The sequence below is a fragment of the Solanum pennellii genome, chromosome 2, assembly GCF_001406875.1.
Source record: "Solanum pennellii chromosome 2, SPENNV200".
Taxonomy (NCBI): domain Eukaryota; kingdom Viridiplantae; phylum Streptophyta; class Magnoliopsida; order Solanales; family Solanaceae; genus Solanum; species Solanum pennellii.
The window spans coordinates 48,459,520-48,483,276 of record NC_028638.1 but is presented as its reverse complement, the minus strand read 5'-3'; the positions used below and the strand labels follow the sequence as shown (position 1 = coordinate 48,483,276).

The following is a 23,757-nucleotide window of genomic DNA, read 5'->3' as shown; positions in this document are numbered from 1 at the left end:
ATAGTATATTATTAGTATAACTACTGGTATCAGATTTTCATCATTAAAAATAAAAGAGTAATAAAATGTACTTAAGCTCATTGTTTCTAGTAAGGTGATTGTTAGAGTGTAATACTCTACACAGACTAGTATTGGAAATAATCCTCAAGTTTACCATGAATGACTAATTTTATTTTAAATTATTAATAGTCTTTAAATATTTATTTATTTATTTATTTAATCGACTGAACTTATACTCACAATTTTGTAATATAAGTAATATACGCCTTTAAATTTTTATTAAGAATATTTCTCTCGAATTTATACTTCTATAAGAATTTGATATCTCTTGCTATGTCATATGACAAATCAGAGGTAAATCTAAATTTAATTGGTCAAGTAAAATTATATTTTTTAACATTCCTAAAATAAGATGGTACATAATAACAACACATCCAATCTTCAAGAGGTTTGAAAAGGATAAAATATATTAATTAATTCTTATGTTTATCTTGAATCTTGAAAAGTATAAAAATTATTTTTGATAGACCTTCGACACAAAAAACATTTAAAAATAAGTTGAGAAAAGAAATAACATGAGTAGAGAAGTCGTGACATAATTCTACAAAAAAATTGTTAAAGAAACATAAAAGAAAAAAACGTAACTACAAAATGGTTAGATAATTGAAGTGCAAGAATCAATAGCTAATAACAAACACCAACGGACAAACACTTACATAAAAAAGTGATAATCAGCATTTAGCGGTAATTAATTAACGATAATAATTTAATTATTATTAAATATGTATTTTTAGCGACAATTAACACCCTTTGTATATGTCCCTAAAATCTTTAGTGACATTGGTTCTAATGACACTTATAAAACTAATGTCGATAAAGCTTTCTTTATAAATGTTAATTTATTTATTGCTACTGAAAATTGTTCTAATTGTAGTGAAGGAACTCTCTAAATAATATACTATTATTAGCCTGGGAAGACAAGTGAGACAACACTTTACTATCTACTAACTTTTCACTCTAACTTATATCCTAAGCCACAATCTCATCTACATGGCCATGTCCTCGGTAAGTTGATACTACGTCATGTCATGTCAAATCATTCTGATCCTCCCCAATAATTTTTCAACCTACCTCTACATCTCATGAAACTATTCATAATCAATCAACTCCTCAAACCTCTCACATTAGAGATTCGTGAATCTGTCTTCACATATTCGTTCGATTTCAACCGTATTTTCAACATCTTGATTCTTGTCTTCCTCATTGGTATTTTCCTCTCCATTCTTATCTATAACTATATTGATTAAAACTTTCGGTAATTATATCGATTTAACTTTTTAGCAATCATATATATTTTTGCGTTATATTTTAAATAAATAAAAATAGAGAGTTGAATTATTTTTTCCTAATAAATATTCAAAATTGTTCTTTGATTTAATAATACTAAAATGTAAAATAAACTTTTAATATATTATACCTATTCTTTTTGGTAATTTGAAATTCAAAAGCCCTTAGAATAAACTAATAAAATCTCAACATCAAATACTGAAAATTTATTTCACAATTACCAAAAAATTCTTTCACACTCAATATTTATATCAAATGAATAAATTAAATGTACACCAAAAACTTCTAGCATTTTCAGTACCATTTTAAAATTAATATACATTATGATCACTTCATTAAATTACTTACGTATAACAAAATTAATAACATGATTCGATCATTTAAACATTCAATGTAAACAAATTAATATGATTTCTCTCCAAGAACTTATAAGATATTCCGTTCGTTCTTTAATTTACCATTAATTTGAAAGTTAATTATATAGTTAAGATATTTGATACTATTTCACATGTAATACTAATATGTTAGTGTAATATTAATATTGTGCGGTTAAAAAGACATAACTACAATCATATCGTTATCATCAAGGCTTTCAATTTTGGGTTGTATGTGCTAACATTTTTGTAAAGTCATATAGGAAACAAATTTTAGAAGGCTAGTGAACAAAAGTTGAATATATATATATATGAGCAGTGCATTGGTTAGTGCTTTTATTTGGAATTTGGTGGAAGTTGGAAGATGCTTAGCAAAATTCTTCTTGTGACTTGTGACCTGTGACATACTTCCTCCGTCCGATAATATTTGTCATGGTTTCTATTTTTAGAGTCAAACTATAAAAAATTTGACCAACATTTTAAGATGTATTTTTTCATCATATTAATAAGCAAAAAATTGTAATTTATAGTACTTTTCATATAGTTTTAGAATATCAATTTATTTTTTTAATATCGAATTAATGTAATTTAATTTATCTTTGAAAATTAGTCAAATTGACTTTCGATAAACGCAACATAACAAACAATTCTGGACGGAGGAAGTACCAACTAACTAATCATATAATGCCTATTTTTTCTCGAGGGTTAATACATCATAGCAAAAATTGTAAATATATTTCATTTAAATACTTATGATGGATTGTGATTGAGCATTTAAATATATGATACAATGTATATCATGTAAAATCTTTTGGTTCAAATTACGTGTTCTCAAATATTCATTACATAAATTTTATGAGAGGTGGAGTACATACAAAGGTTGGGTTATGAGGGAAATAAGGGCGAAGGTGAATATGAGAAGAGTTGGAGAATGGGATTATGGGAAGGACAGTTAATGTAAAATGTGTTTTTCCCACTTTTATAAGAAAAGTCAATTTCCTCATTTTAAAAAACTTGTTTCGTAAAAAAATAAAAGGATAGTTTCTAAATATTTCGATATCAAACTTGAAAAAAATTAAAAACTATTTTCTATTTTTCTTATCAAACACGTCATACATATATATATATATATATATATATATTGGGAAAATACATAAAAAGAATCTGAACTTGGTTGGGGCGTTTAAATATTCCCCTTAACATTTTTAATATGAATTAAAAACCATCCTGAGATCATTATACTACTCTTACTTGCCACATCATAGCCATGTAAGTGCCACAACAGTCATATCAGCCCATGTCATTAATTATTTTCACCATTTTTCTTTAATACTTCTTAAAATTAATTTACACTAATTAATTAATCAAAGTGCATTTTCTAAATTAAAATTAAAAATGTTGACCCATTTTTTATTTTCCCCCATACCCAGCCCCCACCCACCCCCTCACATCTTTCTTCTTCCTTCTTCTTCCCCATTTCTAACTCTTCAATGTTCATTTTTTCCCCTTTCTATATTTTTCAACTACGTCCATCATCCAAACTCCTTTTATCGTAAGTCTCAAATTACCGCCGAAGTTCCATTACTAGATTCTCCAAAACACCAACAAACAATTGAATCACCACTTCGTCATCACTTTCTTCCTTAAAACACCATTAATAGTGAGCTTCGAAACTCCTAGACGGAGCAACAAAACAACAACAATCAGCTCGTTTCTCTTCCTTTCGTGTCTTATTTGGTATACCTCCAAATCCGGAGAGATAAAAGATCTATCATCACTGTCTTTGTCTTCTAAAAATTCAAAAAGCAAAAATATCATATGTATGATTTTGTAATATTCTTTTTCTTTTTTAACTCCTTCACACGCTATTAGGAGAGTGAACTCACTCTCTTTGCCATATTCCCTAGGATTTGTTGTATTTGATTCACTTTAAAAATGTTAAGAAGAGTATTTAAACTTCCGTATAATTTAAGTTCTAAAGTAAATTTTCTAACCAAGTTCGGATTTTTTTTTTTTTTAATGTATTTTCCCTTTTCTCTTCACTCATCTATCTATTCGGGCCGTTTGGCACAAACAAACCAAAACACTTTACACGTGATTTATATAACTTATTTTCTTTTATGTCAATCAAATCAATTAACTTAATATCAATATCAATTCCAAAGGTAGTGACTAACTTTCTAATAAAGTTGAATTGATAATTAGAAATAAATCATTTACTGTAATCTTCAAAATGATATTGTCGTAGATATTGAAAAGGTTTTGGAGGCCACATTATGTTTTCAAGTCTTCCCAAAATTTTGAAAAGGACATTATTATAAGTTCATTTACTGGCATTTAGAATTATTTGTTATTTTTATGGCTCACGTGTGTTAGGTTTTTATGACTCACGTTAATATTGTTTTGATTTAATGTTTAATTACTAAGTAAATTCTAATTCTAATTGAATAAATATGGAAAGTTACTACCCATTATCTTCTCTACTCACCGTGATGGAATGGTGGGGATGATGTGAAAAATACTCATATATATTTAAAGGGTCCTCTCCTTGCCATAAAGTTATAGTCTTATCCATCAAAATTATTCATAAAGTATAAGGCAAGAGAGAGAAACAACTTTTGAAGAACGAAAAGAAAGTAAAACTTCCGCTCGATTCAAGTCCAGATTCTTGAATATCACTATGACTGATTCGAGTATGTATTACTGACTGAATTATCATAATAATAATTTTCTGTGAAAATCATATAATTCCACGATCATGAATAATTAATAAAATTTATGAATGCATAAATTGTTTATGTTTTCACAATCATAAAAATCCTAACATCATTAGCCATGCTCGTACCAATGTGAACTTTTAGGTATATCATACAAAAATCTTTTTTGCAATCTAGTATAAGCAAAGATATTTGATGAATTAAAATATTTTATAGGATTACTTAATCTCATCTTTTATGCGGAAGAATAATCTCATCATTTTAATAGAATCGATGGAGTACATAATTTTAAAATTGACTAATACTTTTAAAAAAAAACTTCAAATTTTATCATGATATTATCATCTTTACCCCTACATACAAAGCGACCTTGTATACATGGAATGTAATAAACAAGTACATCTCACATTCTATATTAGATAATCTCAAGATTGGTTGATACATAAAATCAAACATGACATAAATTAATTTCAGATTTTATTATACATACAACATACTAAACAATCACCGATGTTTGGTATGCCACAAAGTAAAATAATCAGGATTAAGGTTGAGATTAAATTTATTATATTGACTTTAACTTAAATTATATTATCACCTAAACATCGTATATATTCAGTACTAAAAAATTTTCTGATCCTATCAAACCTGAAAATCTTTTATCAATATCTTCCATGTAGGATAAATTAGTCAATATTAATACTCCCATCGTCCAACAAAAATTATACATTATTGAGCAAACCTTAAAGAAACGATGAATAATAAAGATAATATTACTATATCATCTTTTGAATATATTAAGTTTATGTTTTGGAAATGTGTTGTATTTAATATAGTAAAATAGACACAATATATAAATTATCTGTTGATTTTTTAAATTGGATAAATATTTTTGGATGATTATTTTTTATATACTTGACAAGAAAACAGAAAAAGTATTATAATTCCAAAAGTATATATAAATTCAAAATAATTCAGTATAAAAGAAGACTTTTGGCTCATAGTAAATGCTTTTAGTAAGTGATTGATTATGCAATTTGAAGCTTTGATTTGAAATCGATATTATTTGCTTAAGAATTCATTGTTTATTGCAAAATAATTAGCCAACTTACTTTACTGCTACTTTTGTAAAACCATAATTACCTCTTTAAACCCACAAAACAAGGCCTCCTACATTATTGTGATTTAGATATGTATATATATACGAGCTGTAATATATGATTACGCTATAATGACTTAATTTTAATATGGTATGATAAATACGAGATACTATGTATAGATGGCTGCTTAGAACCTACTTTTCATTTATTGGTATTTTTAAAATTACGTTTATTAATGTGATGCATTATGATATTTTGATTGGAAAATTATGATGCGTTCATTTATAAGGTTTTCATGTTTATGAAGAAAAAATAATAACTTAATTTTGATATCCAAATTGAATGTCTAAATAAAAATTTGTAACTTCAAATGATGATAAAAAAATTTTTTAAAATTAATAATTTTGTGATCTTAAACTCGCTAACTATTTTTGAAGCTAGTTATAAGAGTCCTTTATTAAGGTTAAATTAAAGTGAAAAAGAATAAAGTTAAATAGTTTTGATAATCATGAGTTAGTGATTTAATTTAGCACCAACCGGGTCGTTGTCATGTGTCTAATTAGACAATTATCAAGATTTGTCCTCATGTTTTCAAACATTGAATTTCAACAAATTATTAAGCTATAGCTAATATATTTTATCCTTCGAATTGAAAGGGATGGCACGTTATAATAATTATATATATATCCCTTAGAGATTCATGTATAATTAATGAAAACTTCTCTTATATATTAATCTTGCATGATTACAGAAAAATATAACAAGTCTGATATGAAATAGAGAAAAAATAATTCAATAAGAATACAGGATTTAAATAGTATATGATAATATAATATGTAATTTAGTTATTATTTTTATCAAGTTATCAATTAATTTTTATAGCGAAAATTTATCTTTTTTTTTAATGTCATCTTGTGCAAAACATGAACATTTTTCAGGACCTTAGGGACTTTTTTTTTATGAAAGGTCTATAGATGTATTTATCGATCATCAAATAACCAAAGCCCAAAGACTTGTTATGAAATGTAACAATGTCAATAGAGCCCGTGATTATAAGGTCATATTCAAATGGTCTCAGAAAAATATTTTATTCGTGAACTCAATAAATCGATAATCATTATTAAACCTAAATAAAAATATGTATTTGGTATGACAATAACATATTGTTAAGAATGGTTTAAGTCCATAGTTATCTCCTTTTTTACTTTGTATAAACAAAAACCAAAGTTTAGTATAAAAAATAAAAGAGTGCGTCTGCCGGGAGTCGAACCCGGGTCTATTGCTTGGAAGGCAATTATCCTAACCGTTGGACTACAAACGCTTGTACGGTGGTTCATTCGAAAAGTCTAATTTATTTATATTCAAGATTTTGTTTGACACAATTGAATAAAGTAAACAAGACTTTTGAATCTTGTGATTTTAAAGTGAATATATACTATATCAAAATATACCTTAAACTTGTTTTAAACATGGATATGTAGAAAGTTGAAATTGAAGAATTGTCAATAAAAGAAATAAACATCTTTTCTGAATATACTAAAACAAAATAAGACAAAAAAAATTAAAACAATGTGCTTAATTTATAAGCATTGGAGGAGCAACAATGTATTAGATCAACTTATGAGGAAAAATAAAATGCAACACTTATTCCAATTGCACAACTAAATAATAAATCTACGATCTTAGAATCAAAGATGGAGAATGCTTATCACCTGAACAATTCCTCTCTCATAAAAAAAACACATGTAAAGTGATATTAATACACATTTTAAAAGTCGGTGTACTAAAATATAGTGAAACAAGATGCCTGGTAAAATTGTTTTAACATTTCAAAAGTTGATAATATACCTTATATTAGTAGAATGAATTGACAAACTCGACCTCTATTAACAAAATCCAACATTAATTTGATATTTTTCACAATTTCTATACAGAAGTAGCAAATTAAATTACCTAAGACTTTAGTATATATTAACTTTTAAAAATATTTTTTTGGGAATACTATGAAAGGGATGCTTACTCCTTGCCCCATCCGTACACATAATTCGTAAGACTACTTTTAATATGAGTCAAAAGCTGATTGGATCGAAGCTATATCCATAAAAGTATATCGTTATATCAATTAATTACAATACAAATAAATTTTCAACTTCTTCAAAATTGAAAGCAATGGACGAAATCAGATTTTATTAATTTTTGTTTCCCTTTTGCCAAACAATTTAAAGAAAAGGACAAAGAATGCTTTTCCTAAATACCAATATTTAGATGCTAATAAATGTGAAATATGCTAGAGAACCCATCATTACTAGTTATTAGTGAAATTCAAATGTCTTGCCTAGATATGGATTCACCTAGCGTGGAGGCATTGAGCGCGAATTTAAATTTAGTCAAACTTTAATGTAAATATCAGATATTGAGTGAGAATTTTTTTAAAAAATAGAAAAACTAAAATGAATTCCTACTTCCAAATATGGTAAGCCCAATTACGCTATCTGTTTCATATTACTTGAATTTTATTGACCTAATATTTTTTTAAAAAATTTTTAAAATTAAAAATATATTTTATTAAACTAGATTTATTGATAATATTTTAGCACAGTTGGTTACCCTTTTCTTAAAGGTTATTAGTAGCCCAATCTAGTGCAAAGTTTCAAAATCATTAATTATTTTGCTGTTAAAATCAATCAATATGTATAGTACTTTACACCATCATGTTATGTTTCATGTCTAACCTTTAAAGACATGTATATTAACAATGTATAACACTTTACACCATCGTGTTATGTTTCATGTCTAACTTCTTAATATATGTATATCAACTTTGTATAGTACTTTACACCATCTACTGTTTCAACATATAAAGAACATTGTGCGATAACTTAGTAAATAACATGCTGTGTATAATTTGTTAAATTATATATATATATGTTCATAGTGTTTATATTATTTCTTTTGTGAACTTCACTTCTTTTTATTCCATATTAACGGTAAAATTAAAGTAACACGGACACCATGGTCGAGTTCTTTCTTTTTTAAAAGGAAGAAAATGTATTGTAGTCAAAAAAGAAATCTTAGTTGTAAAAATGGAAATGCACACAAATCCATGGGATTTGCACAGAAACCAAGGTTAACTGCTTTATGTGTTCAATCAAAGGAAATTTGGTAACTGTCTTGTGATTTGGAAATCCAGTTTAGATTTTTGTCCTGCTTGACCCAGACACCCCCTTTGTTCAATTCTTTTCGATTAATTTAATTTTATTATACGTAATTAAGAACGAAGAAATTATATCTATATTTGCGATACATTCTTTTATAATTCCCTTGACTAAAGTTTGTTTCTTTCTGTTATAGACACAACAAACCCCACTATGTCCTACACCGACCAGTCAACTCTTAGGTCCCTTCTCAAACTTTCTTTATTAACTTCAATTATGCACCATACTTTTGATTTAGGGCAACTTTCATATATATCAAATATAAAATTTATATTTGTATGCTATAGCAAAATTTGTATAATTGCACTTCGTAGTAAACATATATATGTATAATTCGCTATACACATATAATTGAAGCGAATTGTATAAAACGAAGTGTATAAAATGAGAAGGAAAAAGAGACTTGGGCAGAGAATTGTATAAATATAAGTGTATAGGACGATTATATACAATTTGAGTTTGTATAAAATGAGAAAGAGAGAAAGGCAAAAGAAACTTGGGCATGAGTGTACTTTTATTGTATAATTATAAGTGTATAGGATAAAAATGTATGTATTTGCATGTGTATATATACAATTTTCTCTCATTTTATATAATTAAACACAATTTATACAATTCTATTGTATAAAGTGAGAGAGGCGAGCGACAGGAAGCGAGCGAGAGAGGGAGAGTGGCGAGCGAGAATATGAGGGAGAGAGGGAGTGACAAACAGTTTGCTATGGAATACAAATAATAACAGATAGTATTAAATAAATAGTATTAAATAATATTAGTATTTACTGTGTACTAATCCTAGTCCTATTAGGATTAATACTCCTTAATCCTAGTCCTATTAGGATTAGTACTCCTTCCTATATCTCCTATATATATCTCCCATGTATTCCCTTATTAGGTTAACACTTGAATACAATCAATATTCCTTCATGGTATCAAGAGCCAGGAAACCTAGATCTTCTTTTCTCTAGTTTTTTTTTTCTCTCTTTAGGGCACCGATTGTTCCCTCTCTTCTCTTGGGCGGCGGCAGCCATGACAACCGAGGTGGATCCTCTCGATTCACTTCCTTCTGGCGTTAAACTCCTTCTCAGGCATCTTCATGCCCTGATTCCCGAAAAATTATCAGACATAAATTACCCTACATGGAAAATCACCGTTCTTACAGCCCTTGAGGCCAATTACCTTCTCAAATACGTCGATGGAAGCACAGAACCGCCGCCGGCAGTCATCACCGCCACGGACAAATCAGAAAAAACCAATCCGGCCCATGCCGCCTGGAAAGCCGTGGATGGCCAGATCCGATCATGTTTGATTGCGGTCATCTCTCCCACGGTTCAGAAACACGTCCGATCCTACACAACTGCTTCAGCCCTGTGGACGGCCCTCGCAACACGCTATGCATCAATTTCCCACTCTCATATTTTTCAATTGCGTGATCGTCTCCACACAATTACCAAAGGCACGAAAACTATGGCGGAGTATTTAGACGAGGTCTCCACCATCATCACAGCCCTCGACACCGTGAACGAAATCATTCCCGAAAAAGATCTCGTCATGTGCGTCGTTCGGGGGCTCCCATCAGCTTACTCCTCCATTAAACAGGCGGTTCGCATCAGTCCAACGCCCGTTGACCTGGATACTCTCTCCTCGTGGCTAAAAAGTGAAGAAATCAACGTGGATCTGGAGAGCAAACTTCTTCTCCGAGAAGCCGCTGTTATGGAGCCGGCCACCGCCCTCACCGCAAGCCAGAACTATCGCGGGGGGCGTGGTGGCGGCCGGCAGGGGAGCCGCGGCGGCTACGGCAGAAACAGCGGAGGCCGCGGGCGCGGCGGTCGGCAGGGCAGTCGTCCGCCGTACGACGGTCAGCAGCACGGCAGCAACAACAGCCTGCACTCCTTCGGCAGCGGCGGGCAGTCATCTTCCAGCGGCGGGCAGGGCACTTACGAGCGGGATCGTCCAACTTGTCAAATCTGTCAGAAAACAGGACACACCGCTGTTCGTTGCTGGTTTCGGTATGAGGAGAGCCGAAATAGTGATAACCGTGCCAATTATGCATCTCAAGCCGGCCCTTCCTCTGAATGGCTGTTGGATACTGGGGCCAACATGCACGTTACTTCTGATCTATCCAAGCTTAACGCTCCAAATCCATATCATGGCTCCAATGGTATTACTGTTGGCAACGGTGAGTCCCTTAATATTTCTCACACTGGCACGGGTACCATTAAAACCCCCACCGCTATCTTTCACCTAGGTAACCTTACCCACGTCCCTTCTATTAAATCCAATCTCCTTTCAGTTCACCAATTCACAAAAGACAATAATTGCTCACTCTTGTTCACCTCTAATGATTTTCAGATCCTAGACAATACTACCAAGAGGGTGATTTTTCAGGGCCCCTGTGAGCATGGTCTGTACGTTCTTCCTGGCACAAGTTCGTCTGCCCACCCAGTTTCAGAAAGCGTTCCTGTGGCTCCGGTGGCTCTTTCGGCTGATGGCCACAGTCTGTTGTGGCACAGTCGTCTGGGTCACCCGTCTACTCAAATAATAAATTCTTTAATGTCTCAATTAGGTTTTTCTTCCATTCATGTAAACAATTGTGACTCCTGTTCAATTGCTAAATCTCATAAATTACCTTTTACTTTATCTGAGAAGCGTACAACTGCACCTTTTCAACTTATTCATTCTGACCTATGGGGTCCTACTGCTGTTCCTTCATTTGCTGGTTTTCGCTATTATATTTGTTTTGTGGATGATTTTACAAAATACACTTGGTTGTACCCACTAAAACACAAATCACAGGCATACACCACCTTTGTCACTTTTGAAAAAATGGTCAAAACACAATTCAATTCTCATGTTAAACTTTTTCGAAGTGACAATGGAAAGGAATATGTCAATAACATCTTTGGCCAGTTTCTGCAATCCCTGGGAATTATACATCAAACCTCCTGTCCATACACTCCCGAACAGAATGGGGTGGCTGAGCGTAAGCATCGCCATCTCATTGAAACGGTGGTTACTCTTCTACATCAATCTCATCTCCCTGTCTCCTTTTGGGTAGAAGCTCTAGCCACCGCAAACTACCTCATTAACAGAATGCCCAGTCACACTCTCTCCAACAAATCACCCTATCAACTCCTTTACCAAGAACTTCCCAATTATACCAACCTCCGCGTCTTTGGGTGTCTTGCCTACCCTTGGCTACGCCCTCATATTACTCACAAATTACAACCCCGATCCCGTCCTTGTATTTTTTTGGGCTATCATCCTACCTCCAAGGGTTATCGCTGTCTTGACCCACAAACTCATAAAGTCTACATATCTCGTCATGTCAAATTTGTCGAAAATGAGTTTCCCTACGAGTCTATTTCCTCCTCCACAAATACATCATTCATTGGCGTCCTTCCCCTTTTTCCAACATACTCACAGGGTCCCTCACCACCTTCCCCCACACCTCCACCCACTACCCAACCACCCCTCATCACCCCTTCGACCGTCACCCACAATACACCCGCAACCACCACCCACACTCACAACCAACCCGAACCACCCCATACCCACAACATCTCCAGCCCGATCCGTTTTGGGTCCTTCCCGGCCACCCCCGAATCACCACCGCCCGTGCCACCCCCCAATACTCATCCCATGTTAACCCGTGGCAAAGCCGGTATCTTTAAACCCAAAACCTTTCAGGCTACCATACTACCAAATACACCCCTTCCCGATAGTGAACCAACAACCTACTCTGTTGCCTCAAAAAATGCTTATTGGCGTCATGCTATGGATGACGAGTTTAAGGCTTTGACTGATCAGAAAACTTGGGTTCTTGTACCTAAGCCCCATGGGCGGCACCCAGTGGGCTGTAAATGGGTGTACAAAATTAAACACAATGCGGATGGCAGTATTTCCAGGTACAAGGCTCGTTTGGTTGCTAAAGGCTACAATCAGGAGTATGGGCTTGATTACTCCGAGACATTCAGTCCTGTTATTCGGCAGGAAACCATTCGCCTGGTACTGTCACTCGCCGTGCGCAACAATTGGCTCATCAATCAGTTGGATGTTTCCAATGCTTTTCTTCATGGCATGCTTGATGAAACTATCTACATGACGCAACCACCGGGCTATGTTGATCCCCGCTTCCCTCAACATGTTTGCAAACTCCAGAAGTCTCTGTATGGGCTCAAGCAAGCCCCCCGTGCTTGGTACACACGTCTGAAAACGTTCCTCCAGGGACTCGGCTTCACGTGTTGCGTACACGACACGAGTCTGTTTACTCGACATTCAGCACACGGTACAGTCATTCTTCTTGTCTATGTAGATGATATCATTATTACAGGCTCTACTGCAGCTCTCATTCAGGATGTCACTCGAGCTATGCATACTACCTTCAAAATGAAGGACCTTGGCCCGTTACATTATTTTCTGGGAATGGAGGTTTCTCGGACAGGCAGCGGCTTGTTTCTTCATCAGTCAAAATATGCTCGAGATCTGTTGCAGAAAGCTGGACTGGAAAAATGCACCAGTCAACCAACACCGATGGCAGTCTCTTCGTCTACGAATGGAGCCGACACCCCCTTTGCCGATATCACCCACTTCCGCAGCCTCATTGGGGCTCTACAGTATCTGGCCATTACCCGTCCTGACATCCAGTTTGCTGTCAACCGAGTTGCTCAGCGCATGCATCAACCAAGTGAACATGATTACCATTGTCTAAAACGCATTCTCAGGTACATTTTTGGCACTCTTGGTCGTGGTTTACTCATTCGACCCGGGGACTTGGAGCTTCGGGGTTTCTCAGATTCAGATTGGGCGAATGATAAAAATGACAGAAAATCTACATCGGGGTTTCTCGTTTTTTTGGGGCCGAACCTGATCTCCTGGTGTACAAAAAAACAACCCAAGGTCTCTCGGTCCTCGACTGAAGCTGAATACCGCGCCCTTGCTCTTCTTGCTGCTGAGACCATGTGGGTCACATATATTCTTCGCGAACTCCGCGCCACTCACACTGTTCCTGCTCTCTATTGTGACAACAAATCAACCATCTGTGTGGCCAAGAATTCCGTCCTACACACCAGAATGAAGCATGTTGATACCGATTGTCTCTTTGTTCGCGATGAAGTTCAGGCCGGCACCATGACTGTGCAGTATGTACCCACTGAAGAACAACCGGCTGATATTCTCACCAAGCCTCTCCCGAGCCGACAGCACGATTACCTCAGTTCCAAGCTTCCGTTCGCTTCCGCTCAGCTCAGCTTGAGGGGGGATAATAACAGATAGTATTAAATAAATAGTATTAAATAATATTAGTATTTACTGTGTACTAATCCTAGTCCTATTAGGATTAGTACTCCTTAATCCTAGTCCTATTAGGATTAGTACTCCTTCCTATATCTCCTATATATATCTCCCATGTATTCCCTTATTAGGTTAACACTTCAATACAATCAATATTCCTTCAACTAATAAATCAAACGATAGCTACTATATTTATTTTATATTATCAATCTGTCATTCTATACAATTATCCGTTTTGATTTATTTGCTTGAAGATATTTTGGTAAATATCAAATAAAGTAAACTTAACCAATTTTAATGTGTTGTATGTTGTGGGTTTTGTAATTAAATTATAGCCTTACCTAGACTTGTATCATAGGCTGCACATATAAATGTAGTAGTTCTATTGAACTCGCAAAATCATAATTGGATTTGTCATTGATTGAGGAGCGAGGACCCTTACGATACATCATACATTAAATCAAACCTTTGATATGCTCTTTTTCCTTCCATTTAGAAGGGGAATTGTGAGTTCATGGAAATGGAAAATGTATGTTAAAAATAATGATTTAAAATGAAAAATTAGCTTACATTATGTTTAACAGTTGAACAAAGACATTTTTAATAAGTAAAAGTATTTATTACATTGAAAAGGAAATTAACTTGAAAATTGCAGTTAGCCAAACTAAATAGTTCTTAATGAAGGTTGGTTTCTTATTTTAATTCACAGTTTATCAAGGAAATATCTTTCATGATCGTTTATCTATTAAAATCTCTGTTTCTATTAGTCATTAGAATTTATAATTTTTTTTAATTATGTGATAGTACTTCAATATTTCCAAAATAAGAAGAAAGTGGAGTGAAGGACAAAAAAGAACCAGCAGAGAAACTGTAAAAGCTTCACAAAAATCAGAATAAAATATTCATATCAATCGCATCCCCGTAATTCAGATAAATAAAGTATCCATAAAAGTCGCGCCTATTCGCCTAACAGTACTTGGTGTACTACACTTTTATGGAAAGACTAAATTACCCTACATATCTCCCTTTTTTTTATGTAAGAAAATTAATTACTATTATTAATAGGTGCATATTTTTTTTAAAAAAATAGTAGTATGAATTTAATTTAAAAACGTTTTATTGTTCAAATTTTGAAAAAGTTATGGATCACACTATTTGAGTCGTCCTCTTTACTTCCCCTTTCTCTGAAGAAATGTACTAATGAAGCCCATACAGAAAAGGACTACTTTGCCCTTACCTTTCTCGTTCTTCAATAACATTCCATTCCATTCCAGAATCATACTCCATTCTTTCCTTTATTTACTTACCCCTGACAAATTCTGCTTTCCCCAATTCTCATTTTCATGTGAAATGTCCACACCGGCGGCAACTTCTCCGGCGACCACGATTAAACCGGGAGATTACACTCATAGCCCTGTACATTACGCCGTCGTTTTAGGAGATCATTCTACTCTAAGCAGACTAGTCGCTTCTCTTCCTCGACCTGCCGATCCAACTCGGATACAAACCGAGGCCGACTCGCTTGCTCAGGAACGAATCGCTGAAAAAATCACCGCCGTACTTGACCGCCGTGACAACCCTAAGCGTGAAACTCCACTACACCTCGCCGTCCGTTTGAATGACGTGTATGCTGCTCGGACACTTGCCGTTGCCGGTGCTGACATTTCGCTTCAGAATGCTGCTGGTTGGAATGCTTTACAGGAAGCTATTATGCGGAGATGCTCCGATGTCGTTTCAATTTTGGTACAGCATCATCATTTAGGTGCTTGGTACAAGTGGCGCCGCCGTCTACCTCGACTTGTTGCTGTTCTCCGCAGAATGCGTGACTTCTACATGGAAATTTCTTTCCATTTCGAAAGTTCTATTGTTCCCTTCGTTGGAAAAATTGCGCCTTCTGATACGTACAAGATCTGGAAACGCGATGGTAATCTTCGAGCAGATACATCTTTAGCCGGTTATGACGGCTTGAAAGTTCAGCGAGCTAATCAGAGTTTTCTCTTTCTCGGTGATGGGGACCGGAAGTCTGATATTCCGGCTGGTTCATTGCTAGTTTTGAACCACGATGACCGTAAAATGTATGATGCTTTTGAGAATGCTGGTTCTCCTTTGAGCGATTCCGACGTTGCGAGTTTCTGTAATCAAACAAGTGTGTATCGTCCTGGGATGGACGTGACGAAATCAACACTAGTTGGCCGTACAAATTGGAGAGGGCAAGACAAAACAGAGAACGTCGGAGAATGGAAAGCCAGGGTTTATGATGTGAATAATGTTGTTTTCAGCTTCCGATCGCGAAAAATTTCCGCAGCTGAAAGCGAACAAATTCTGCCATTAGACTTAGAATTAGAAGAGGATTCCGAAGACGGTTTCCTCGTCGCAGAGAATCCACGGTTTAGCGTCTCAACCGCCGCTGCCTCCGTCGGAGATAGTAACAAACAAAGACGTCACAGCAGTTTCACTCGAGAGGAAAGGGATTTCGTTACCGTTTCTCGAAGAAGCGTTGACATTATTCCGGAACCACGGCGGAGAGCGGCGGCGATACCGGTTGCACCACCGCCAAATACGAAGGAGAAGGAATATGTGAAGAGCCTTAAACCGTCCGTTTGGTTAACAGAGGAATTCCCGTTGAAGACGGAAGAGTTGCTGCCGTTACTTGACATACTAGCGAACAAAGTTAAAGCCGTTAGACGAATGAGAGAGCTGTTAACCACCAAGTTCCCTCCGGGGACATTTCCAGTCAAGGTAAGGGGTAAAATTGATTTTTCACATTCGAAATTCAGAGGTCCCACGAGATTCTCATTTCTTCTGATGAAAGCTTTGATATTGTGTTTGTGTTTTTTCCCTCTTTATTTCTTCTTTTCATGCCCAAGTGTCTGTTTTGCTTCAGCTCCTTGTCACACTTTTTTTTCTTTTTTTTTTTGTTTAGTGTTCAACGCAAAGAACCTTCCTGGGACCCAATTTAATTATAATTTATATTATTGATTGACAGTTGGCAATACCAGTGGTCCCTACAGTGAGGGTAGTAATCACATTCACAAAGTTTGTAGAGTTACAACCAATTGAACAGTTCTACACTCCATTTTCAAGTCCAAGGCACCTCCTTCATGGTGGTGATACTGAGGATGAAAGTTCAGGAAACAATTATTATTCCCTTCCTTCATCATTGTCTTCATCGTCATCATCGTGGCTGTCGAGGAGCAATAGCCGGTCGTGTTCGACTAGCAAGCTGCCACAGGACAGCTGCAATGGAGCACAACAGGCAGAGCCATTTGCAATACCTGGTGGATATAGTTGGAGTAGTTTTGATGTGAAAAATAGGAAAATGAAGAAATCCAAGTCTACTAGGAAAACTAAGTGACTGTCTTAATACTAGTAATTCTTTTAACATTCGATGTGATCCAATCAACTACTCTGTTTTTTTTTTCTTTCTATTACTTGCTAATTTCTAGTCTAGTTTGTAGATATTAAGGAGAATCTAACTTTGAATCTCCTATACTCTTGTTCTTGGATTATTCAATTCCTATAGTGGTTCATTCAACTGAGTTTCTCAAAATTTTATCGCATCATCATTACGTTAAAAAAGCTGCATTTTTTTTAATCATCATATAGAAGAGTTTGTACTATGGCGTGGGAGTATAAGGCCTGCAAATATTGTTGTTGGGTTGGGAGTTTTGCAATGTCATGTTATTGTGGGGTTTTAACATATAATAGTTGTTGCTCAAAGCAAAGACATCCTCTTCTTTTTTATTCCGACAAAGCAAAGATATTTTGACTTGTGTATATAATTCAATAATTAGCAACAACCACTAATGATTTAAGAGGTCAAAACAGGTGTAAATGGTTCCAGTACTAAATGTATTCAATCATTTTGACATCAATTTTATGTCAACGCATTTTTACTATAGGTCTCTTTTCTCTGCTTCTCAAATCAATGATATGATAAAATGGGAACTGTTTGATTTAGCTTTATTCTACATTTGGGACCTATCTTGCAAAACAAAGAACAAGTGAAGAATAAATTTTGAGAATTTCCATTATGACAGACTTATGATTCTATCCTGTAACTTAATCCAGAATCGTCGCAAAGACATTTCAAATTCAAGAAAATCTTAGCCACTCTTGTGCTTTTTCTTATAGAAAATTGAGTTGTGTTAAAGCTATACAAGTAAGTTTTTTTAAAAAGGCTATTCAGTAGGAGAATTTTACACACTATCTAATTCACATATAATATGATATGACTTGTGTTTTAACACTATATATATCACTTCAATCCAAAACTTAGATGAGTGGTAGTGGGGTTGGGGGAGAGGACAACAATTTTGTAGCAAGTGCTTTATCATATGAGGAAAAGACAAACCATCACTCTTACTTTTGGTTAACTAAATCCTTCCACTTCATCCACTAATTTCTACTTTTATACACAACCATTCACAATATAGCTAAGTAGGTGATAATAGAGAACCTTTTCTCCAAAGAAGAATAAATAATGTTTGCTTCAAGAGAAAGTAACCTTGTGAGTTAGCTAGCAAGTCTCCTATAAAAGGAACTCAAAGGTTTAAGAGACTTATCCTTAGGCGCTCCTCTTATTAGTTCTACCACTTACAAGCAGTAATAAAGTAAAATCCTCAGCCCCTTCTCTGTTTTCTCTTTTATTCTTTACAAAATCATCTTATATTGTGTTGTTGACAGGATTTATGGCTAGTGATGGACCAAGTTGGGCAGATCAATGGGGTGCAGGAGGGATAGGTGCCATGGATGAAGATGACAGCTATTATAAGAGCAACAAAGACAGTGAAAACAACAAGAAAGCCACTAGTTCATCTTCATCAGGAATTGGCAAAGTCAAAGCTGTGGCAGTGGCTGGTGCACAAAAGGTGAAAAATGGTCCTTCCATGTTGATCAAATGGGTTAGGAGCAAATCCCAGAAGAAACATCCCTCCATTTCATGAAATAAGGATTATCTAGTCTTTATCTTGCCTTCTGTAAGAGGATTTCAGATCAAACATGTCTATTTATGGGTTGTTATGCTTCCTGGTAGTAGTTTGTTTCCGGAGTTTAAGGTCATGCTGTAAAGAATATGTATGCAATCATTACTAATAAGGTAATTACAAATTGTTCTCTCTAATAGTATTACATGTCAAAGTACACTAGTACAAATATTGTCAGAGCATACATCTCAAAACCAAGAGATGTAAGCAAAGAACATAAAAAACTTGGGGCATATACAGTTGTGCAAAGGACAAATATATTAATCATGATTCCACAGGGATCACATAAATGTTTTTGTCTCTGCTGAGAACAAAACCTGAGACCCCATGATTCTCTACTCACTACATTGAACACTAGACCATGCCCTTGGGTGCTAACATTTGGTGTTCTTTACATGATTTAAATGAAACAAAACATCAGCTAATGATAGTTCATTGCTAGCAAGATTTGATCTTAGCTATAAGGGCAAGGTAATAATTTCTGGCAAAAACCAAACTCAAACTATGGGCTTTTCTTCCAAATCAACAGTAAGTACAAGCGATTACTGAAGAGTCAAACGATGCAGTAAAAGGAAAAGTAAGTATTACTTATAGAAAGATCAACTTGATTTAAACGAAAGGCCCTATAAGATAAGAGATCAAGAGTTGAACATCTGTAAGTTATAAGGTTATTCCAAAGAGGAATATAAATTTGATTTTATGTGGAATGCAAACCAACAACTACAGTTAACTGTTCATGATGAGATCAAGGAAATGTCAGATTTACATTTGAGATATTAATTTCCAAGCTCAACGAACCCAAATGTGTTTTCTCCACTGTATGTCATGTAGAGAAATCCATCTTCATCTTTATTTTCCTCATAAATTGCAGACATCAGAGAAGCTGAAAAGAAAGAAGATGTAATTATACAACAATCCTAACCAGTAAATGAAATAACACCATCTCTCTGCTTACCTGTCGGAGGCAAAGTGTTCTTGACAAAGACAAAGATGGCCTTTGAAGCACCGAGCTTGATCCTCTTCCGCACCACATAAACAAATTGACCAACAGTCAAATCAGCTGGGACAAGGTATCTGCATCACAAGTTAAGACAATTGAGAATTACTAGAGCAGCTACAGCAATTCAAACTTATATCCTCATGTGTTAGATCCATAAATGACAATAACAGTGTTGGATGCTATCAACACCTTGACCACTAACGAACACTTGACATTCTCACCAGCAATTTCCACACACAATTCCATTTCTACATGGAAAGAAAGTGAGTACATGCATACAATCATTTAGTTACAAGAACCTCAAGTAAGGACAACGCCTTAATTGAATTCTGTTTTTTCAATTTATCAAGAAAGCATAGCATCTCCAATCAACCCATGTGGCTGATTCTCCTAATGGTTATTGGTATTAAAAACAGTTTCCCCCCATCTGATAAAGTGGTAAGAAAGAAGAATATCAAGATATCTTGAGAAGATTGCAGCATTCATAAAGTATAACCACCACCGAATTCCCATGATAAAAATCCTTATCTCAGACTAATTATGACAAACAAGACAGCAAAAACATGCATATTCCAGTTATCAAAAAACCAAAGAGTTGATCAAAATGATGCAACACCTACATCACATGCCAAAACACAATCAATATAACTTGTGGATTCAATTACCTTAGGATAAAAGCTCAGAAAAGCACTTGATTCTAAAAAGTGAACATCTAAGGTATAAGGTAAAAGAGAAAAGTAGCAACTTACTTCTTTTTATCGATGTCAGGGACATCACTCTTCTCTGCCTTCTCAACAATCACCTAAAATAGGAAACATGAATGTCAGAGAGAAGCTACAAAGAGTACTAGGTGTGACTTAATGCCAAGAATTTCTTGGGATAACAAAGATCATACCGGAATTCGATCAGGATACTTCTCTCGGATGCGAGAAGATTCTGACTGCCTCCTCTCTATAATCAAAACCAAATTATGGAATCATCAGAATTTACACCACAAATACTTGCTTTTTTGTTTGATATTTGCAAGAAATGGGGATACACTCGGGAGAAATCTAGAAAAGTTGAAAAGTAACCTTCGAGCACATAAACTTATAATTCAAAAGAATACATAACTTTTTTTGATCAATAAGTCAAATCTCAGCAAAAGAATAGCACATTTTTCTTATTTATAAAGTAATGAAGCCAATAATGCTAACTCTAACATGACAATAGCATAAATGTAAAGTGAACTTGTTCCAAGAGAGCATGCTGAATAACTTTTTTGGAGACTCAATGCCACAGGGAACACTCAAAGGATAATTTTCCAACCCAAAATTCTCAAACCAGATATCGCCATACTCAGATAGAATAAAAACATGACATAGACCAATATAACAGGATAATAGCTTCAAGTATGAGATTTTTCCCAGAGAAGGTCATTAAACTGTAAAATACAAGCTTCAATGAAGGGAGATAAACCTCGTATATGCACCTTCAAACAGTTCATATATGCACCCCTTACAGTTCATGTCTCAATGGTTGCCTCACCATATAAAGAATCTAACAAGTTTAGAAACCTAAAAACATCACCAGAAGAATTAACAACATCGAACAACTTGAATGCAAGAGGGCAAGTGCATATCAATACCCAGAAACCCGACAACATATCCCAGGAATGATCCCAATTCCCAATCAAGTTTTTCAGCATGATCAACAACAACTAGATAATCTCACAAAGTGGGGGTCTAGTAAGGGTAGGATTTTTTCAGCATGGTCGAAACAACAAATAATTAAACTATGATCATCCAAGAAACTTCAAGAAAGACACATAAACAAGAACCCATACACACAATCAAACTTCTTGTAGTATAAGTAAAACAATAAAAAAAACCGAATTAGAAAGAAAATTACCCAAAGGGTGTTCAAGCTTGAAAGAACTTTTGGCCATGACAAGACTGAAACTTTGATCCTACCTGCAAATTCAGACAGATAAACACCATCAGAATCCAAGAAACCCTTAAAGAAAACCCTAAAAAATTACACAAAAATATACATTGTAATTAACAATAGAAATCATCAAAAAGTTCAATTCACGCAAAAGGTATCTTTAAAACGTACCAACCAGAAAAATAGAAAGTCGAATAATTGAAGAGGGTTTTTGAACAATTTCTGGGTATTTAAAGGGAAAAAATTGAAGAGGTTTTATTTCTAATGAATTGGAGAAAGTTTGGATTCACAAGGAAACTCCATTTACAAGTATTTGTTTCGCTTCCAACTCTGTTCGGTGAGAATTTGTCGGATCAACAATACGACGTCGTGTGGTGTCTTTAAAGGTTATTACGGTGCCATTTTGAGATTCATTGGCTTTAGAGTGAGGATATGTTTTGGTCACTTTATATTCTAATTCCAATCTAATTATTAAGTAATAATAATAGGGGTACCTAACCTATTTGTTTTACAATTCCCACATACAAACTCTAAGTAAAGAATATGTATACATTCAAATAAATTCCCTATAAATTAGAATAACTTATTGTTACTTTTAATTACCTGCCATGTTTTGTTTCGTAATTCTTTTTATATATATATATATATATATATATATAATATTGGTCAAATTTCATATAATTTGATTTTATAAGTAAAATGTAACAAATAAAAGTGAACTATAAAGTAGAGGGTAAATAAAATAGCCAAAAAAAAAATAGAACGGAATAAATGAGTGAACAAGTACCGAAAGGTGTGCGTTAGTGAAACGAATAGCTCAGTCCTAGCGGACAGGACAAAACTTCCATATATATCTTTAAATGTTGATTAAATTTCATATAATTTGATTTTATAAGCAAAATGTAACAAATAAAAGTGAACTACAAAGTAGAGGATAGATACAATAGTCAAAAAAGGATAGATTTTTTAATCAACTTGTTTCAGAATCGTATTAATTAGACTATAAGTGCTAGTTTAATTGATTCATAAATATGTAGCTACCTAGTCGAACGGCAAATTAGTGGGTCTTAGGGCTTAAAATAAATGTTTAAGACTTTAAATCAATCTACTCAAGTTGACAAGTCCAAGTCAACCCTAATTTTAACCAAAAAAAAAGGGTAAACAAAAAATTTATTAATTATTATTATGTCTAAGTATTTTAGTATTTTAACGGATGACAGAAGATATTGAAGAACATGACTAGTTTGCACTTTCAAATTCCAAACAAAGATTTGTTAGAATGTATCTTTGTTTTATTTTTTTCCCCTGGATTAGGAGTTTACATTGGTGTCTCGATTGATGAACGGGCTCTTAACAATATTTTCTCCACATTCAAGGCTCAAATTCGAGACTTCTAGTTAAGGATGAAGTAACCTCAACACTACACCACAATCGATGTTAGTTAGAATGTATCTTGTACAATTAAGTTTGCAGATGGTCTTCTTTTGCTTTGCAAAGGTGATATTTGCTCCAATATCCAAGAGCATAGTAACTGCTTCTCAGAATTCTCTGATGCTTTTTGGCTTGGTATAGCAACATAATTTATCTTAATGGAGTAAGTCCAAGTGTGCAACGTAAGATTTGTAATTTCAAATGTTTCGGCTCTAATGGATTGAGCCACAAAAGCTATCTCAGAAGGAGAGGATTGCCCAGACACGGACTTAACAACCTGCCTCATGCACCCACAGGACTAGAGTCTTCTGTGTGGACAATTTTAATATGAACGTCCAACATCAATAAATCATACATATATGATTACATTGGC

General features: G+C 34.4%; 2 protein-coding genes and 2 non-coding genes across 5 annotated transcripts; 2 read left to right on the top strand and 2 right to left on the bottom strand.

Annotated features, from left to right (window-relative positions):
• Positions 1–6,787: 6,787 nt before the first annotated feature.
• On the bottom strand, positions 6,788–6,859 carry TRNAG-UCC. Its single transcript has one exon. It is a non-coding gene; the product is annotated as a tRNA-Gly (tRNA).
• An 8,274-nt stretch (positions 6,860–15,133) lies between these two features.
• Positions 15,134–17,592, top strand: LOC107011692 (ankyrin repeat domain-containing protein 13C). The gene is made up of 2 exons (XM_015211282.2): positions 15,134–16,781; positions 17,029–17,592. Exons 1-2 carry the CDS (start codon positions 15,243–15,245, stop codon positions 17,395–17,397), a joined length of 1,908 nt encoding a protein of 635 aa, XP_015066768.1. The 5' UTR covers positions 15,134–15,242; the 3' UTR covers positions 17,398–17,592.
• An 803-nt stretch (positions 17,593–18,395) lies between these two features.
• Positions 18,396–19,164, top strand: LOC107011694. Its single transcript, XR_003576897.1, has 2 exons — positions 18,396–18,655; positions 18,729–19,164. It is a non-coding gene; the product is annotated as an uncharacterized LOC107011694 (transcript).
• A 447-nt stretch (positions 19,165–19,611) lies between these two features.
• Positions 19,612–22,377, bottom strand: LOC107011693 (autophagy-related protein 8C-like). Of its 2 annotated transcripts, none has more exons than XM_015211285.2 (6): positions 22,129–22,377; positions 21,918–21,979; positions 20,923–20,978; positions 20,777–20,829; positions 19,983–20,101; positions 19,612–19,910 (listed from the first exon to the last, which is right to left on the bottom strand). In XM_015211285.2, exons 2-6 carry the CDS (start codon positions 21,952–21,954, stop codon positions 19,804–19,806), a joined length of 372 nt encoding a protein of 123 aa, XP_015066771.1. In that variant the 5' UTR covers positions 21,955–21,979; positions 22,129–22,377; the 3' UTR covers positions 19,612–19,803. The 2 variants fall into 2 exon arrangements, with proteins under 2 accessions (XP_015066771.1, XP_015066769.1); XM_015211283.2 differs by having other exon boundaries at positions 22,125–22,376.
• Positions 22,378–23,757: the final 1,380 nt, after the last annotated feature.

Coding starts and splice junctions, on each gene's coding strand:
- LOC107011692 (XM_015211282.2), top strand. CDS start 15,243: ATGAAGCCCATACAGAAAAGGACTACTTTGCCCTTACCTTTCTCGTTC. Junction 16,782..17,028: donor CGGGGACATTTCCAGTCAAG/GTAAGGGGTAAA, acceptor ATTGATTGACAG/TTGGCAATACCAGTGGTCCC.
- LOC107011693 (XM_015211285.2), bottom strand. CDS start 21,954: ATGGCCAAAAGTTCTTTCAAGCTTGAACACCCTTTGG. Junction 20,979..21,917: donor CAAGCTTGAACACCCTTTGG/GTAATTTTCTTT, acceptor TTTTGATTATAG/AGAGGAGGCAGTCAGAATCT. Junction 19,911..19,982: donor GAACACTTTGCCTCCGACAG/GTAAGCAGAGAG, acceptor CTTTCTTTTCAG/CTTCTCTGATGTCTGCAATT.